We start from the raw sequence: 12576 nt of genomic DNA, 5'->3' as shown, positions 1-12576 counted from the left end.
GCCCTCTTAGTACTTCTATCTTTTACAAACTTATAAAAAGAAACGGCCATCACTGCTAGACCACCATCATGGAATGGATACCCCTCCACATGGCAGCCTGGTATGAATTCCAGCATTTAGAATTCCAGCTGAATTCCAGCTGTGGCAATCCAGATATGGTGGCTGTGGGTGGGGGAGCCTCAAATTGAACCTGAAGCACTGCCAGTATGCTGCCTCCAGGTATCTGCCGGTCTCCAGACAGGCGACCCACAGGCTGGCTAAAAAACTCCAGTCAGCCTCTGATCATAGGCCTTGAGAGACATTTTAATTATGTTAACAAGCTTCTCATTACTTTTGGGCAAGCAGCCATTATCTCACCTTAAAAAATGGCCCAGAAGTGGGAAGATGCCAGCAAATCTGCCCACTAGCCAATCCTGGGAAGTTTTGGGCCCGCCCAACTCTGTTCCCACGTCCTGCAGGCTTCCAAAGCTTAGCCATATTCATTAACAGCCCAGATTTTGCAGTAGTAATGGTTAAACTGTCAACATTCGTCACCTGTTGCTCCACTAAAACCGACAGCAACTCTGGAAGTCTGCACGTGTACAAAAATAACACAGTAATGCAGAAGTTACTATCATTGATTCTGCGCTTGACCTAGAGGGTGCACAGTTGAAATCACCACAGAGTACAATCCCTAAGCAATCAGTGAAATGACAAAACCTTCCAGTGCTGGGCTGCCTGGAGATTTAAACTTCTGTCAAGAAAGTGGAAAATTCCCTTCTCAGAGATCGCTAGATCTTTGTGGCCAATACCAAGGTGAGTGGTGAGTGCCACTGACAGCAAAATCCAGCCCATTCTCTACCCTGTCATAATCTTAAAGACCTTATCAGGTCAACCCTCAAAGAGCACCAGCCTATTTCATCATTCTTGATTAGTATAACCTCTCAGTTCTCATATCATCCTTGTAAAACGTTTTATACCTTTTTCCCATGCCACTATAACCTTTTTTGTAATATAGAGACTAGTACTGTGCACTGTCTTGACAACTAATTTCAGCAGGCTATAGTATTATTGGAGAGAAGGAAAGGCAGGGGAAATCATATACAGCCCTATCCTCACTAGATATCGAGCACATGCACTTCCAGCACAAGTCACTGAGTAGTAATCACGAGCTGGAATCCCAGCCAATTTATAACCTCATGCCACAGCCATTCCATGCCAAGAGGGGCTAACTCAGCAGAGATAGTAAGCCGTCCAGTCAGATCCCCAAGTATTATTACACCACAGCTGTTGCCGTCCTCCCAACTGACAACAATCAATAATACAGTTTGTCGGTTCATCCATCTCACCTGTTTGACCAGGATTCTTGCCAACAGCCTGACTGTTTCTGAGGGGTTCCAATTCTGTCCAAATTTGCTCATGGAAGAACATTCCAGTTTATGCATCGGCCAGTCAGCTTTCTGCAAGAAAAAGATAAATGATACATTTCAAAGTTAAGATTCCAAACATTAGAAACATTTTAATTAAAGAGGCTCACCTCAATGGTCTAACTTAAGCAGAATTCTAACACAGCAAACTGACTCAAATTCATTTATACCACAAGGAGTGCCCGATATAACCTGTACTGTTTTGACAAACTCACTTATCTTTCTCAGTTGCATCCTTCTCAGTTGCATCCTGAGAAGAATAGGTGGGATGAATTTGCCCTCCTAATCCTGTTCCCAAAGTGTGACCTATGCATTCTGGAGGGGGTCAGTGGAGATCATGTTACTCCACGCCAATTCTTGAGAATCCCAATTTTGCAGTAGTCAATTAAAAAGCATTCAAGAGGCTAAGTTGTATACTACATCAGAATTTACCACAGGGAGCATTTACAGTACAGGAGCAACTCAATCTATTCCATTTTATTGTTTGTAACTTTTTCCCTTCTCCAATTTTCTACCTTTATCTATCCTCTCATGAAGCAGCTTATATTGTTCGCAAACTTTGAGGGGAGTACTACTGGTCCTACAGTGCATAAGAGTGGAGTGGTCACTCTCCTCTGATAACCTGAATAGAGGGTATTTTGATGATCATGGCTGCCGTCATAACAAAATCAATTGCTGCCCTCAAGAGCCCACATGAGGTCAGTTGTACAGTAAAACAGATGATCAAGAGCAGTAATCTTGTCTAATTTTTGGATGCTGAGTACTGGGGAAAATCAAGAACGTGCAGAGGAGGATGGAAAAGAGAAAGGTAATGAAAAGGGAGGGGAGACTACTTATTCCACAGGTGAATTGGGCTTTGATTCACCAAAAGGTTACAAAGTGTTCCTCATCACTGGGTATCCTGCTTACTTCTGTAGATCCTGCACATATCCATTTTGTAGTTACTTCTGGGGAGTCAGCTTCTTGGATCACTGCAGCAGTGTGGTGAAGGGTGAGGTGCAAGTGACTGCCTTCGACATCAAAACAGCATTTTACTGAGTGTGGCATCAAGAAGCCCTAACAAAACTGAAGTCATTGGAAATCGGGGGAAATCCCTCCACTGATTGGTGTCATACCTAGCAAAACGGTCACCCAGTCTGCGCTTTGTCTCCCCAATGTTGTGTAAAATACATTGTGAACAGTGAATACACTATTTTATTCCAAAATCTGCTCTTAAGAAAGTTTACTGAACTAATATTTTGGATCTGTCTTCACAGTAGAAGACACAAGTTTCCTACCAGAAATAGACGGTAACATAGGGGCTAAAAAGTGAGGAAATTAATATCAGTGGAGAAAAAGTATTGGTGAAACTTGAGAGACTAAAATCCGACAAATCCCAAGTACTGATGGTCTACACCCTATGGTTCTAAATTAGATAGCTGCAGAGATAGTGGATGTGCTGGTTATGATTTTCCAAAATTCATTAGATTTGGGAATAATCCCACTGGATTGGAAGTTAGCAAATATTTCCCTTCTTTCTTGAAAAGCAGTGGGAAAACTGAACTACAGGCCAGTTAGCCTAAAATCAGTTGTTTAGAAAATGCTGGACTAGATTAGTAAGGAAGTCTTAACAGTGCACCTAGAAAAGCATTGTATGATAAAACCATGTTGACTCGTTCTAATTAAGGGGAAATCCTGTTTGACAAATTTATTGGAGTTTTCTGAGGATGTAACTAATAGGGTAGATAAAGGAGAACCAGTAGATGTAGTAGGACACCTGCATTTCCAAATGGCATTCAATAAGCTGCCACACAAAAGGTTAATAGGCAAGATAAGGGCTCATGGAGTTGGGGTAGTATTTTAGCAATGGGTAGAGGATTGCTTAATGGATAGAAAGCAGAGCGTGGGCATAAACACAGCTTTTTCAAATTGGCAAGCAGTGACTAGCGGAGTGCTGGGGCCTCACCTATTTACAATCTATATTAATACTTAGATGAAGAGACAGAGGGTTAGCATGCAGGTGCAGCAAGCAATTAGGAAGGCGAATGGCATGTTGGCCTTTATTGCAAGGGGATTGGAGGACAAGAATAAAGAAGTTTTGCTTCAGTTGTACACGTTTTGGCGAAACCACATCTGGTGTACTGTGGGCAGTTTTGGTCTCCACATTTAAGAAAGGATATACTTGCATTGGAGGCAGTACAACGAAGGTTCACTGGAGTGGTCCCTGGGATGAGGGAGTTGTCCTATGCCGAAAGCTAAGTAAATTGGGCTTATATTTCTGGAGTTCAGAAGAATAAGAGGTGATCTCATTGAAACCTACAAAATTCTGAGGGGGCTTGACAGGACAGACACAGAGATTGTTTCTGCCGGTTGGAGAGGCTAAAACAAGGGGGCACAGTCTCAGGATAAGGGGCCGATCATCTAGAACTAACTTCGCTCAAAGGGTTGTGAATCTTTGGAATTCTCCAACCCAGAGGGTTGCGGATGCTGCATCATTGAATGCATTTAAGGTCGGGATAGGCAGATTTTTTGGTCTGTCAGGAAATTACGGGATATGGAGAGCAGGCGGTAAAATGGAGTTGAATGGCGGGGCAGGCTCAACGGGCCATATGGTCTACTCCTGCTCCTATTTCTTGTGTTCTAGTATTCTTAACAAATAAAAATTCCTTTAGGATTATCCTGCCACAAAAGCAAAGACATCACAGTCAATTATATGCTCACTCCGAATCCCCATTTTCATACAGAGCTTCTTTCTTAGCAATCGGGTGTACGATCCAAGGTTCATTTTTTCTTTGTTGCTGGGAACATGAAAACCAATTGTAACTTACCACTGTGATCTTTTTGGGGGTTACCTCACTCATCCTGGGATGTTCCTCATCTATGCAGCCTAGTGCCACACCGGGGCTCCTACATTTACCACAATGAACCATGAGAGGAGCAGCTCTCGCATATAAGTTTTAATACAGATGGACACAAAACAATGTGGCAAGCTAAGTTACTGTTGACAGGTCATGGGCACACTTTTGTATTATAAAAATGACATTTATGTTTCAATGAACACTGCAGATCACAGACTGGAATCTTACCTGACAGGTTACATTGCAGTAGAATGCTAGTTTACAACGACCACACTTTGCCAAACCCTCTTTACTGCAAGAGAAGAGAAAACACGTTAACTCGGCAGCCTTATCCATCATCTGAGTCACAGGCTTTGCAGGAGCAGCTCAATAGTAAGGTGCGTGACTTAGCGCACTGTGATTTCCTAACTTTACAGGTACGGTATGATTTCCTGCAAGGGCACCATAATTTTGCATAAAATGTTCTGGACGCAGTGAAAATGTCAATTTCTGAACTGTGCATTTGCCTGATCACATACCAGAAAAAGTTAAGGGCTATAGATTTTGTACAACTCCTCTCCCCATTCATAGAGAGGAAATCTGACCCAATTTAAGTAGGGCATCCCAAGCAGGGAAGTTTGGAAATTTGGAAATGACAGAAATCCAAAAATAACTTAGAGCTTCGGGCTCAAGTGCAGTAGTCAGTGGCCCACAAGTCTGAATTTCAAAGTGAGTGGTTCACAGATAATGCAGTGCTTTGCTTTCCTCTTTTCTTATTTAATAAAAAGTTGTGTCAGCCGTGGCTCGGTGGTACCATTCTTGTCAGTCAGAAGGTTGTGTGTTCACATTGCATACCAGAGGCTAGAGCATGAAATTTAGACTGGCGCTCCAATGTTGTACTGAAGGATGTTAAACTAAGGCCCTGTCAGATGGATATAAAACTTCCTATGACACAATTCGAAGGAGAGTAGGGGAGTTCCTCCCGTGCCCTAGATGATATTTATCCTTCAACCAACATCACTAAAACAGATATTTGTTCATTATCGCATTGCTGTTAGGAAGATTTGGGGTGGGCAAATTGAGTGCTGTGTTTCCAACACAACAGTGACTACATTTCAACAGTACCTAATTGGCTGTAAATATCTTTGGGGTGAGTAAGGCACAATGTAAAGGTGAGAGAACTTTGAGAGAATTCTACAGAATAACTACTGTTCACATATTTTAGCGAACACGAAAACACAGAAAAAGGGTGGCTGAATTTTAGAACTCTCTTTTGAAAAGTGCTGTCGATGCTAGATCAACTGTAAATGTTAAATATGAGATTGATAGATTTGTGTTATCCAAAAGTCGAGAGGGAGAAACCGTTCCCATTAGCAGAGGATCGAAAACCATAGAGAAATTTCAGATGACTGGCAAAAGGGGCAATGGCGACATGAGGAAAACCTTTTGTAAAAAAATAAATGCAGCGAGTGTTAGGATCTGGAAAGCAATGCCCGAGAGTGTAATGGAGGCAGATTCAATTGTGGCTTTCAAAAGAGAACTGGACAATTATCTGAAGAGAAAAACTTTGCAGAGATACAGGGAAAAGGCAGGGTAGTGGGACTAGGTGAGTGGCTCTTGGACAGCTAGCATGGACACAATGAGCTGAATAACCTCCTGTGTTGTAACTGCTCAAAGATTCTATATGGGGCAAATGTAGCTATACAGAGTTAGGTCACATCAGTTATGATCTTATTGAATGGCGTGACCAGCTTGAAGAGATAAAGTGCCTATTTCCTGTTCCTATGCAGCTAATAATTTGAAGCTCTGCACCGACCTGGGCACACCTAAATCATTGCAGCTTTCACATGCTGAAAGATTTACAATTCTGCATTCTTAGAGAAGTTCCTTCAATATGGCAATACAGACAGAACAACTTCAGATCTCCGACATTCAATCCTGGATGGGCCAAAATTCCTCCAGTGGGGAACAGTCATTGTCTACAGCCTCCACTATAAACTCCATTCCCTTGCCACTATTCCGCTGCTCCACCCTGGTCACTGTGTCAAGCTGAACTAGACTATTAGCAACCTGGGTGTTTAGCTGACCTGCAAGCCAAGCTTTCTACCCCTGATTCTGTCCATCACAAAGAATGCCTATTTACACCTCCACAATATCACCAGTCTCTCCTTCACCTCAGTTCAATCTTTTATCATCTCTGGACTCCTTAGCCAGTCTCCCACCTCCCACCCTCTAAACTGGATCTCATCTAAAACTCCGTTGCCCATACACCATTCAATTCTGTGTGCACTGACCTACACTGGCTCTGGGTCCTGAAACTCAATTTTAAGATACTTATCCTTGTATTCAAATCCATCCATGGCCTTGCCCCTCCCTATATTTAACCTCCCCTGCCCTACAACCCTCCAGCAACTTTGCATTCCCCTCCAACTCGAGCCTTTTGTGCACAGCGCCCCCACCCAGCCACTAAATGTCCTTTACCTCCACCCTCGGTAGGTGCACCTACATGTGGTAGGCCCCAAGTTTTGGAATTTCCACCTCAAACCTTTCCACTTCTTCACCTCTCTCTCCTCCTTTAAAAAGACAGTCTTTAAAAAAATCCTAACTCTTGGGCCAAGTGTTAGTCACCTGCCCCTAAAATGTCCCTCTTTGGCTCAGTGGCAATTTGAGTTTAATAATGCACCTGTGAAGCACTGTGGGACTTCTATTATATTAAAAAGATACTGCATAAATGCTAGTTTTTTGTTACACTAAAGAAGTTGACAACTCTAACAGGACTCCTTTCAACAAATCCCAAATAAAATACATCTAAAATGCACAACAAACAGCAACCCCACCACCCCTCCCCCCACCCCCCTTAAAATCAAGATATCTTTAGTTCCCTTTTGAACGAGTACACTGAAATTAAAATAGGCTGAAAATGCTGTGGCAAGCACAACCCTCTCCAAAAATTTCATAATTTTAACTTTGCATATTTTTAACTGCACCACAAAAGGAAAGTCAATATATCTGATGCATGAAAATATACCTGGAAACATCTCAATAGAGCCAATAGATACTTTGATTTGCCACTCATTATTTAAGGCAAAATTCTCAGTCTCTCTCTCTCAACTTCTACAGTAGCATAAAATCTTTGTTTTGAATAAAAAAGGCCTTTTCCTGTCAAAGTGATGGCTGCATTTATGATCAAAACAGGGGAGTGATTTTGAAAACAAACATTTATTTGCCCTTCTTCCACCATTGGAATCAGCACTGAAGTTGTACATTACTACCCCCTGCAGTGTGACCCAATTGAGAACACTGCAGGTGTACCTGCTGCATCTATCACCATACCTCAACATAGGCGATCAAGACAGCAACGCATCACCTCCCAATCTGAGGCTATGTTTGGTTTAAATACAAAAAGCACAATAAAAAGTGAAAATACTTAAACTGGAAAGGAAGGGCATCCAGAGCTAGAGCTCCCTGGGTGACTAAAGATAGAGCTTAAAACGAAAGAAAGAAAAAGACACTGACTAAAAATGTTAGGTGTATTATTCAGTAGATAACAAAACTAAATTCATAAAGTGCAGAGGAGAGCTAAACATGGAAATAAAGGGCTAGGAGTTGGGGGTGGGGGGAAAATGTATGAGGATGGATTAATGGGTAACAAAAAAAGGACCTCAAAAGCCCTTCTCCACTTTTATCATTTATATGTTTCTCAGAGAAGGGCATGGCTGAGACATTAATGAATATTTTATCAGTCTTCACTAAAGAGGATGCTGCCAATGTCAGAATAAAAGGAATTGGATGGGATAAAGTGGAAGTACTTAAAATGTTGGCCAATAGAAGTAGAAAAATCACCTCGCTGGGTAAGCAGCACAAGGTTGCTGAGAAAGTGGAGGTTGTGGCCACAATCTTCCAAACCTCCTCAGACAAGGGAAGAGGGCTAAAGGTTGAAAATGATGCATTCTTGTTCAAAAACAGGGAGAGGGATAAATCCAGCAAATACAGAAGTCAATCCAGCGTTAGTGGTAGGGAACCTTTTAGAGAAAATACTCAAGGCAAAACTAATTATCATTTGGAAAAACATGTGTCAATAAATGTCAGCCAGCAAGGATCTGTTAAAGGCAATTAAGTTAACCAAACACAGTTTGATTTCTTTGTTGAAGTAACTGAGAATTGATGAAGGTAGAGCAGTTACATTGTGTATATGGGCTTTCAAAAGGCACACAACAGACTTCAAAATTGAAACCCATGGGATTAAAGGGGTAGTGACAACAGGGATACAAAATTGGCTAAGAAATAGAAAGCAGAGAGCAATGGTGAACAGTTCTTTTTCAGACAGGAGGAAAGTATAAGAGTGATGTTGTCCAGGGCTTGGTATTAACATCACTACTCTTTTTTGATTTATACATACGGACTTGGGCACATAGGGCATAATTTCAAAGTTTGCAGATGACATGAAACTTAGAAAACAGTGAGAAGAATATTAGCAGAGTTCAGGAGGGCACAGACTGGTGAAATGGGCAGACACATGACAGATACAATTTAACAAAGAATTGTAAAAAGTGATACATATTGGTAGGAAGAATGAGGAGAGGCAAATAAATGCTACACAATTTAAAGGCACTGCAGAAACAGAGATAGAGGAGGATGATGTGTATACAAATCATTGATGCTGGCAGGACAGGTTGAGTAAGTTGTTTAAAGAAAAAAGGAATACAAGATTCTTGGATTTATAAACGGAGGCATAATATATAAAAGGCATTTGTGCTTATTATTTTTAATAAAATCACTGGGTAGGCCCCAGCTGGTGTGTGTGATCAATTCTGAGCCACTACCCTTTAGGAAAGATGCCAAGGCTTTAGAGAGGTGGCACAGGAGATTTACTAGAGTGGTATCAGGGATGTGGAAATTCGGTTATGACAACAGACAGAAGCTGGAGCTGCTCCCCTTAGAGCACAGAGTTTCAAGGGGAGATTTAATAGCAGTATTCAAAATCATGAGGGTTTTTAATAAGTGTAAATTAAGAGAAATTGTTTCCAGAGATAGAAGTGTCAGTAACTAGAGGACAGAGACTTAAAGCTAATTGGCAAAAGAATCAGAAGCAAGACGAGGAGCATTTAAAACAAAAATCGAGTTATGATCTGGAATGCACTGCTTGCCTGAAAGGATGGTGGAGGCAGATTCAATTTTAACTTTCAAAAGGGAATTAGATAAATATTGACAGGAAAGTATTGCAGAGTTATGGAGAAAGGGCACATGAATAGAACTAATTCAATAGCTTTCAAAGAGGCAGGCATGTTGGGCCAAATGACCTCCTCTGTGTTCTATGACTCTATACACCAGTTAGCTGTTTACTTTGGCACATAAACTTGATCACAATAATCAACAATGTTTAGGCGAAAACACTGAGCTTTAATGCAACCACAAAATCAAGCAGTACAACAAGCAATACAAAATGGCTGCACCCATATGGGATCAGGCTTCCAACCACCAGAGGGCGATAACATATGGCAATTAAAAAATTGCTTTTATCCATTTAACATCTATAACAGCAATTGAGCACTAAAAATCAGGCCATTCAGCCTATCATGCCTGTGCCAGACCTTTCAATCAATCCCACTCCCCTGGTCTTTCCCTGTCACCCTGCAAATATTTCCACTTCAAATATTTATCCAATTCCCTCTTGAAAGTTACTATTGAATCAATTTCTATCACCATTTAAAGGAATGTATTCCAGATCATCATAACTCACTGCTTAGAAAATTTCATATCATCCCTCCGGGTCCTTTGTTGGTTATTTTAAATTTGTGTCTGGTTACCTGCCAGTGGAACACATTTTCACTCTACCAAAATCCTTCATTATTCTGGACAACTCTAATAAATCTCCCCTTAACCTTCTCTACTCCAAGAACAACCCCAGTTTCTCTCGTCTCTCCACAACCCTGGAATCATTTTAGTGCATGATCCTCATTTCTCAGTATTTGGAATTACAACAGTGACTACACTTCCAAAAAAAAACCTGTTTCATTAGCTGCAGAACACATTGGGACATTCTGAGGTTGTGAAAAGTCTAACTGTCTTTCTCTCACCTCCTCTTACAGGCTTCAATCTAAGGGAACCTTCAGATTCCACACCAGTTGTAGAATTCATGATTAAACCCATTCCAGGTCTATTTAAGAATGTTACTCAGTGAAAAAAAAAGATCCAAACATTGCAAGGAACAAGGTAAGGCTCATGTTTGGAAAACTCAATGCTCAAAAGCGGTGCTTCCCCCCAGAATAATGATACAAATGATACAATATTAATCATACATTATTTGATCTTTAACCACACAGATACATGTCACTGGGGAACAATTGATACATTCCACTAAAATGCTGATTTCTTCCTGCTTTTGGTACACTGCAAACCTTGAGAGCTCAACTACATACAGCAGGACCCAGAGTGAAAGCATTGCAGTTGTGGGATTCAGGCGGACTGAAGCATTAACAGTAAGCAAGCTGCAACAAACAGGTTTCACTGCAATCCACATACCGAGCGAAGCAGAATTCACAGTGATTTCCCCGTTCATTGACAGTCAGGACATGGGTGTAGGCTGGGCATGTGAAGACCAGCTCTCCTATGCCAAAGTCTTTCCCAGCCTTCAGACCCCGTCCCTTGCCCTCGCTCAGAAATCTCTCCATGGGCCCGGGCATTGGGTGAAGTGAGGCCCCGCTCTCTACAGCAGCTCTCCGGCGGGCCTCTCTCTCTCTCTCGCTTCCCCTTCACTTTGTTCCCCACCTCTCAGCGATCGGACTCCATAGCTGCCGGTCTCAAACACCCCCACCCCCTCCTCTCTCTCTCACTCACTCACTTGGCGGCCGTCCAGCACCAACTACTTAAATGGAAGTGGCTCAGCGCTCACTCCCATCCTCATTGCTGCAGTCAGTTCGCCGCCTGCTTCCCTGCTCCTCCAGGGTCCAAATGCTAGCCTAGCTCGCTGAACTTCCCCTGCTCGCTTGTGTAGATCTGGCGGGAGTTTATGCAAAGCCGTCTCACTCATTTATTTTTCTCTCTCTCGCAATCTGACTGAAAAACTCAAAACCTAATTTTTAAGGCATCACCTTATGCTGTTTAAAAAATAGGTTTTGAAGTTTTCAGTGTAGAAGCTGCATAACCTTATACTGTTTAAAAATTAGGTTTTGAGTTTTTCAGTGTATACACTGCATAACTTTATGCTGTTTAAAAATTACGTTTTGAGTTTTTCAGTGTATAAGCTGCATAACTTTATGCTGTTTGAAAATTAGGTTTTGAATTTTTCAGTGTATACACTGTATAACTTTATGCTGTTTAAAAATTAGGTTTTGAGTTTTTCAGTGTATACATTGTATAACTTTATGCTGTTTAAAAATTAGGTTTTGAGTTTTTCAGTGTAGAAGCTGTGTAACCTTATGCTGTTCGTGCTCAAAAGGGCAAAATCGAGCTTTTTAAAATCAACTATGTATATATTTAATATATTTTTAAAAAAAATAAATCTATTAGTGTTGAACTGTCTGTGCTGGTTCCAAAGTAGTAGGTTCTGCAAGATGTTTTTCAATTTTGTCCTGTTCCTATTGTGAGGCAAATTTGGAGAAAAAAAGAGGAAAGACTTGCATTTGTATAGTGCCTTCCATATCCACAGGATATCCCAAAGCTCCTTACAGCCAATGAAGCATTTTTGAAGTATTGTAAAGCAGAAAATGCAGCAGCCAAATTGTGCACAGCAAGCTCCCACAAACGGCAACATGATCTTGACCAGATAATCTCTTTTTGTGATGTTGGTTGAAGGATAAATATTAGCCAGAACACCGGGGATAGTTCACAGAATCACAGTGCAGAAGAGGCCTTTCGGCCCATCGAGTCTGCACCGACACATGAGAAACACCTGACCTACCTACCTAATCCCATTTACCAGCACTTGGCCCATAGCCTTGAATGTTATGACGTGCCAAGTGCTCATCCAGGTATTTTTTAAAGGATGTGAGGGAACCCGCCTCCACCACCCTCCCAGGCAGTGCATTCCAGACTGTCACCACCCTCTGGGTAAAAAAGTTTTTCCTCACATCCCCCCTAAACCTCCTGCCCCTCACCTTGAACTTATGCCCCCTTGTGACTGACCCTTCAACTAAGGGGAATAGCTGCTCCCTATCCACCCGGTCCATGCCACTCATAATCTTGTACACCTCGATCAGGTCACCCCTCAGTCTTCTCTGCTCCAACGAAAACAACCCAAGTCTATCCAACCTCTCTTCATAACTTAAATGTTTCATCCCAGGCAACATCCTGGTGAATCTCCTCTGCACCCCCTCCAGTGCAATCACATCTTTCCTATAATGTGGCGACCAGAA

At 41.8% G+C, this 12576-nt stretch overlaps 1 protein-coding gene across 3 annotated transcripts in view; it reads right to left on the bottom strand.

Moving 5' to 3' along the window:
* Nucleotides 1-11184, bottom strand: part of LOC144689722 (N-lysine methyltransferase SMYD2-like) — a 52367-nt gene extending 41183 nt beyond the window's left edge. Inside the window, exons 1-3 of one of the 3 annotated variants that reach the window (XM_078557061.1) lie at nt 11064-11184; nt 4472-4535; nt 1329-1439 (exon numbers count right to left, since the gene is read on the bottom strand). In XM_078557061.1, the coding sequence (XP_078413187.1) occupies nt 1329-1424 (96 nt within the window). In that variant the 5' untranslated portion in view covers nt 1425-1439; nt 4472-4535; nt 11064-11184. Of the gene's footprint in view, nt 1-1328; nt 1440-4471; nt 4536-10744 lie in introns of all 3 variants that reach the window. The other 2 variants (XM_078557060.1, XM_078557059.1) reach the window with 2 other exon arrangements.
* Between the last annotated feature and the right edge of the window lie 1392 nt (nt 11185-12576).

This window comes from Cetorhinus maximus, chromosome 14 (genome assembly GCF_964194155.1).
Source record: "Cetorhinus maximus chromosome 14, sCetMax3.hap1.1, whole genome shotgun sequence".
NCBI lineage: Eukaryota > Metazoa > Chordata > Chondrichthyes > Lamniformes > Cetorhinidae > Cetorhinus > Cetorhinus maximus.
Note: the sequence above shows the minus strand (reverse complement) of the source record. Positions and strands in the feature narration are given on the sequence as shown.